The sequence below is a fragment of the Octopus bimaculoides genome, chromosome 3 (genome assembly GCF_001194135.2).
Source record: "Octopus bimaculoides isolate UCB-OBI-ISO-001 chromosome 3, ASM119413v2, whole genome shotgun sequence".
Classification (NCBI taxonomy): Eukaryota; Metazoa; Mollusca; class Cephalopoda; order Octopoda; family Octopodidae; genus Octopus; species Octopus bimaculoides.
Window position 1 is genome coordinate 92306652 of NC_068983.1, and position 7680 is coordinate 92314331.

Genomic DNA, 7680 nt, shown 5'->3' on the forward strand with positions numbered 1-7680 from the left:
TTATTCTCTTTAACCCGAGCAACGCCGGGTATTTCTGCTAGTATATAATAAAGATTTGCAATAGAAATTAAATCAAAACTTTTCACTCACCTTACAGGTAAATTAGAATTACAGGTTTAATTAAAATTACAGGTAAATTAAAATAAAAAGTTAAACTAAGTAAATTTGGAAAATATTTAAACAGTCTAATTATACATATATACAAACAATATTCACACAATATTTCTATCATGGAAAGTTGTAAAACATCCCACTCTACATACTGCAACCTTGCAGAATGCACATTGGAAAGATGTTTCAACTAGCTGTCCACTGGGAGTTTTCCTTTGTTGATGTAGACATTCATGGCACTGCCTTTTGCGACCCCTGATTTTTTCTAATTTATGGAGATCAGCTGAACTCAGAGGAATATCGCTCTAGCAGGCTTTGCTTTTCCTTCCTGCAGTTATTTTTTAGAGGAATAACCTGCCCTCAACTGCGTTACACCATCTGCTCGGAACTGCAGATGGTTGCACTGCTTGCGAACCCCTCCTGATTTGGTATATAATATAAATGCATTTACAATGCTCATGTTTACTATATACCAAACCAGGTATCGCCCCATTTATTACCCGGTTGGTTCAGCCGATACACACCGCCCATGTACCTGTTATAATCAAGGTTCACAAGCGGGTTGCCATTTTCATCTACACATGGTTGTGCACTGGTAGATAGAAAATTTATTTGCCTCTTTTCTCTGTATGCGGTCGCTAGCAGTTTTCCTTTCTGCCATTGGATTATTTCACCTCTTTATTTTAATTTTGCTTTTTTTATATCCAACAGCAGCCCTTTTCTACCAGCAATTACTGTAGCACACATATATGTTGCCACAGCTACTAAATCCACTGCAAGTTTGACCAAACTAAAAAATCGGTCAAGAAATAATATACGGCCCTGGATATAGTATGGAAGTGATAAATTCCAGATTACATCGTACCCTAGGGCATGCTGACTAGCATTATTGTCTCTTTTCCCCATATAGAAGCTAAATCCACAGCAGTACCCAGTATTTGCCTCACAAATTTTCCTAACTTTGATCCCCCATTTTGTGGGCTTTCCTGGCATATACTATCGGAAGCGTACCCTTCCTTTATACCCCAGCATGCCCTCATCGATAGATAAGTATCTCCCAGGGTTGTAAAATATTTTATATGCATTTTGAACGCAGTCGATGAGGGATCAAAGTTTGGTTCTCCACATACTGGTGTACTGCTAGTGTCTCTCACATGTAAATATTGGTTCAGTTTCACAAATCATATTCAGGTTATAATACTGGAAACATACTGATCGCCAAAAGGTTCCTGATTGCTCCAGTAATTTGTAATTCTGCGTAACTGTCTTATACCCATAATAATATTTATGGCAAAAAATACCCATGTTTCATCTAGGTTGTAGGAAACCACAAGCTATCTTTTTTTCCAGCTTGTTTACATTCTGCGTAACAGTTTGTTTCCTCAGTGATTGCTTCAAACAAGCATGCTGGAAAAAATAAAAAGAAAAAGATCTAATGGTTTTACTTCTTGAGAAAGACCCTGTCTCCTCAGAAAAAATTGTTAATAAAACATTTTTTAACTTTTTACTCCATTCTGGTATAAAATCATCCTCACTGTCGATGTCACTGCTTTCAGTTTCTTCAGAATTGCTGCTTTCAGTTTCGGATACAGAAATATCTGATTCATTTTCGTCCACTATGTGCTTTTGCACTTTATTTATTCTTTTCCTCGATATCTCCATATCTTCCATTGAAAAGCCTTCAAATTTGGAATCACTTCTTGATAGCATGAAACTCCTCTTCATTTTCAAAGTTGAAAAAAATTAACACCGAAGAAAAGTAGAAAAACATCTTCCGAAATTCACTGAGTTCAAATATCACACCAAACAATGTCGGATACAATAACTCAAATGTTTGCAAAGTGAAATCACTTGTTTTAATGTATGTACTAACGAGATTTGGGTTCAAATTTATATTTAAAAAACAACGGGTGCTCTCGGCCAGCTACGGCCAGGTTGGTTTTATAAACCAAAGCATTTTTCGGACGGCTACGGCCAGGTTAGTAACGAAAGGATTAATGTCCCAAATATGCACAGTTAAATATGTACAATACATATCTGTGAATCTAGTTGTGAGAGTCATCAAATGTTTTACTGTTAAAACTAGCAGAGGTTATATTACAACTAAATATAAGACTTTACATTCATATTTCTTGTCAAATGTTGCCATATATTGTATCATAATCTTATGTGTTAACTCTAAATGTCCTGTTGAAAATTTTACATCAGTAGATCACTCCTGTAATGGTAGAAAGAAAATACCTAAAATGGTGCTTGTTAATTCAATGGCTTGTAATATATTTACTTATGGTCAGATCATTAAGGAAATTGGTTGTGTCAGTTTTGGGGGTGCCTTTTTATGTAAACAGTCATTCGTTAAAAAACATGTTGAAGCATGATTAAATGAGTGTTAAATAATTGGTAGGGCTGGTTGTGGCTGCATGTTGTTACCCATATTCAAAAGTAAGTCCATTTGAAGTTTTTGAGGAAACTATTAACATTACAAAGACTACAATAATAGTGAGTTGTGGGAGGCTGCATTGTTGATTATCAGTAGTGAGTTATGTAGGTATGTTGGCCAAGAATTAGATAGCTACAGCTTTTTCCATTGTTGGAAAAGTGAAAATATTGTGTTCATGGCAGATGAGTGATACTTTTTAACCCAACATCAAGCAGCGACCAAGAATCCTGTTTGCCTGTTTTCTCTGAGACCTCTCAACCCCTGCACTAATTGCATTGCACTTCTATATCTATAACCATATTTTGGTGGGAAACCAAGGAATTTTCCACCGATCATATGATTGCAGTTGAAATACTATTGGTCAAAATTCTGGGCAAGTCACCTGACATGTTGTTGCCTCATTTTCGTTATTGAGCTGAGAAAGTTTGAAATCTAAGCCCTACTACATATATTAGTGATTGTTAATTTATTACATAATAATTAATAAACAGATACATCTCAAAAAGATGACAAAGATCATCATCATCATCATTTAACGTCTGCTTTCCATGCAAGCATGGGTTGGACAATTTGACTGAGGACTGGTGAACCAGATGGCTACACCAGACTCCAATCTGATTTGGCAGAGTTTCTTCAGCTGGATGCCTTTCCTAACGCCAACCACTCTGAGAGTGTAGTGGGTGCTTTTACGTGTCACCCGCATGAAGGCCAGTCAGGCGGTACTGGCATTGGCCACGCTCGAAATGGTGTATTTTACGTGCCACCTGTACAGGAGCCAGTCCAGCGGCACTGGCAACGATCATGCTTGAATGTCTTTTCATGTGTCACCGGCACAAGTGCTAGGAAGGCAACGTTGGTAACAATCACGCACAAATGGTGCTATTTACGTGCCACCGGCACGGAAAATGCATTTAGTAACAGACATACAAACATTACGAACAAAAGATGTTTTCCTCAGACATTTTTGCAGTTGAGTTACTCACTTGAGAAACATCATACCTATGTATGCATGTAAGTTGTGATAAAAAAAATTTTCAGCATTAAATCATGAAAATTTAGCAAAACAAGTGTTGAATTTAATAGTGAACATTATAAAATGTAATTAAATGACAGATGAAGAGATTAAATTATTCTCCCTTAGATTAGAGAAGTAAACAAGAATATTTCAATTCTCATGGTTTCAGATGATATAGGACTTGCACAGAACGCAACAAGGTTACCCAAGAGCAACTTGAATAACTTAGAAAACACTTTGGAACAATAGGCATTATTCTGTGACTTCTTACCAATAGTTGGGTTGACTCTACTTTCAAATTATCTACACGATTAAAGTGCAATGAGACTATAGCAATATCATTAGCTGTCAGATATCTGGAACAAGTAAATTATAGTGATCTAATTTTTTTGCTCTTGGTAGTCATTTCATTTTGCTTGCATTGCTAATATAATCTTAAAAACTTGTGTTTCATATGTGTACCAAAAAAAAAAAGGTTACAGGCAATCACTTTTGTGTAGCATCTCTAAGACCTGACAGCCACGACAAAATATATTTGAAAATGGATGGCTTTTAGAATGGCTTTTCACAGATGGCTATTTGAGTTGATAGGGTACAAATTTTTATCCTTCATTATATCCATAGTAAATAATCTTAATACTTAACAGCTAAAGATAGATATCACAGGGTACCATAATTCATTGCTAAATTTAATTCCTCTTGTGGATAAGCTACCTTTGATAGTCCATAAATCTATCATGGGGAAGAATTTTGACTTATTTTTAATGCTAGAAGAAACTGGAGTTGTATGTGCCTTATGAATAAGGCTCAGAAAATGCATCATCTTGGAGAACAAACTGAAAAACAATGTTACTAAGGTGCTTAAAGGATTTGTTTTTCTTAAACATTCAGCTGTCTGCCTCTATATCATAGGTTAGTCTAAGTAAAGATGGTTAAGGCTGCATAGCTAAAACAATTGGAACAGCCCCCAAAATTTGTTCAGTTACAGTTGATTGTGGTATTGGTGAGTGGTTAAGAAGCTCACTTTGTGACCATGTAGTTCTATGCTCAGTCCCATTGCATGGCACCTTGGGCAAATGTTTTCTACTATAGTACTGGCCCAACCAATGCCTTGCGAGTGAATTTGGTGAATGGAATTTGTGTGGAAGTTTGTTGTGTATATGTTTTTGTGTTTGCCTCCTCCCCCACTGCTTGATTATTGGTGTTAATTTGCTTATGTGCCTGTAACAACAGTTCAGCAAAGGAGACTGATAGAATAAGTACTGGGTTGATTTACTTGATTAAACTCTTTAAGGCACTGCTCCAACATGGCTGCAGTACAGTGACTGAAACAAGTAAAAATATATTTGTAATTTTAGATTTAGCTGTCATCAGCTAAGTTTCTAGAGAAGTTTTCCTTTTGTATCTTTTATACTGGATTTTGATGGCTTAACATATTTCCTCTCTTCTCTGCTAACAGAACACAAAAATACATGTTGAATTCATTGAGCTTTTTAACAATGACAGTTGAATCTTATAATTGCAACAGTTGTCAGTGTGCATGAATGACAAAGCACAGATGAGCTGTGAGAAAAACTAAGTGTATGCAGACTCAAATGTATTATGCAAGACAGAAGACTGCATTAGTACAGACATTTAATGTGTATCTATGATGACGGTAGGATGTCAGAAGATTCAAATGGAAGGATGAAATAAACCAAGCAAGATTGAAGCAGAAATAGTGAAAGCTGATCTCAGTAACCAAACCTCTCAAAGCAAATAGAGACAAGAATGTAGTATGTGATGAGTTACTATGTTAAAGAGAACCCATCCAATCCATGCAAGCATAGAAAAACAGTTGTGAAAATAATGAAGAATTTAAAGAGACTGGTGGTGGTCTGTATCAGCAGAGGGTAAAATCAAAACATTAAGTACATTAAATTGCCATAAAAAAGAGACTATCATGAAAAGCTATCTGAAATGTTAGATATTCTCTTGTGAAATGCAAAATGGAGAAAATTTAGCAAGCTTTATTGAAATATACTAACATTTTAAGTAAAAAATTATTATAATTGATGGGTTTGTCTTTCCTTTCTTCTTCAGACAATATCTACATCACTTATTCGAGATAAGAGTGGTCTTGGTTTTAGCATAGCTGGAGGTAGAGACTCTGATTCCTTCAAGACTAATGACCATGTAAGTATATATACAACAACTTTTTTCAGTTCACTGTCACTTATAGTAAATATTTATAATAATGTTGTCTTAAGTTTAATATGCAAATATAAATTTTTAATAAAAATGAACATTAAGTAGCTCAACAAAAATCTGGGAGGAGACAGTAAGATCACCTACCTTACAGGATAATACAAAGTTGAAACCAGTCCAAATCATGCTGGTGTGGAAAAATGAATAGTCAAATAAAAATCTTTGTCTCACCATGTTCAATCTTTGCTTTTTTACTTTCACTAGGATAAAATCTTGAGTTATGGTGAGAAGTATTGGTAGTGAATAGGCAATTTTCTTTTTTTCTTGTTTTATTTCATTTTTTTTTTTTTATCTTTCATGATGAGAAGAAAACATGTTATGGTTATCTTGAGAAAGTAAGATAGTTTTAAAAGTCAGCATCTGAAGAAAGAACAACTTTGAAACATTTGCATATTTATAGTGATCTATATGAAATGTTTTAATTTAAGCTATGAGCCTTCTGCTATCTGCCTCCACTCTTCTTGAGACATAATGTTGACATGCAAGAATAAAGATAGCAAAATTTTGTTTTGAAAATGTATACACTCATGATGTGGTTAACAGTATGAAAAATTTCAAACCCTTAAAAAGAAATATATTGTTTTATTTTTTTTTTTGGTGCTTTCATGTTATGACAAATATTCCTGATATATATATATATATATATATATATATATACTCTAGGTTATAAGAATGTGTCTTACAAAGTTATTCCAGATCAAGAATATTTGTGTCCCATAGATTTTACACTCAGTATTGATATGTTATACACAGGATCAGGAATCATAATGTTTAATTCTTATTATAACCAAAATTGTTGTTCATTCTTTGATAATTAATAAAATATGTATATACGATATATTAGAGCTAGTTAGTTTTATGCATAGTAAATGAAATCATTATTATCATTAATGTAGGAAATGGATAGCAGGATGTGTTCAGTGTCAGACATAATATTTTGTAATATTTAACTGTGACCCCTTACATTTTGAGTTCAAATTTGCAATTTTCATCTTTCTGGAATGATAAAATAAGTATCATTAGTATATACATTTGACCACATTATACCCTAAAATTTTCAGCCCTGTATCAATGATATTATGATTAATGCTACCACTAAACCTTGATGTATTCAACTATTTTAGTTGTATACTGTGTATAAATTTCTTTTGTAGTTTTATAATTTTAGCTTTTCTTTGTCTCACCCTGTTCAATCTTTGCTTTTTTTTACTTTCACTAGGGTAAAATTTTGAAGTTATAAAGGAATGATCAAATACTATAATTTTTGTTCTCTATATAAATCTTTAAGTCCTGTTAGAAACTAGAGATTTTGATAAAATATAATTATCCCAGTATAAAAATCATAAAAATATTACTATTGCATAAGTCTGGATTTGTGTATATTGTGGATATGGTTTTTACATGTTGTCATGTCTGTCTCACCTGGCTAGGTTGGTTGAAATCTGATAAGTTGATATGTGTTTTCACACATTTTTACATGATATCAAAACCGAGGTATCCAACACTGAATTTGTGCTCTAGGTAGTCTCTGCAACTTGAAAGTTACCAACAGAAAAAACATTCCAAAATACGCCTTCATCTCTTCATTCAAGGGCTTTGCTAAGCCCAACCAATTATTATTTACTCTTCTTACAACAATTATGTTTTTTTCATAAGCCCACTAGTACACGATGACCTTACATTTAAAATATATCAGTAAAATATTGTTTTTTTTTTTTTTAAATCCTTTCCATTCACTAACTAAAGCATTGATGCAATGACCAACAATTGTGGTAACACTACTCCTGCTCAGAATTGATAAATTGTGATATCACTTAGTTTGTGGGTGTGTGTAGATGACACTGAAATATTACTTTAATTATTTTCT

General features: G+C 33.8%; 1 protein-coding gene across 1 annotated transcript in view; it reads left to right on the forward strand.

The window, feature by feature from the left end:
• The window catches only part of LOC106871622 (protein scribble homolog), a 698511-nt gene that overhangs the window by 331770 nt on the left and 359061 nt on the right, over positions 1–7680 (forward strand). The window contains exon 21 of the mRNA XM_052966764.1: positions 5649–5741. Coding sequence (XP_052822724.1) covers positions 5649–5741 — 93 coding nt within the window. The remainder of the gene's footprint in view (positions 1–5648; positions 5742–7680) is intronic.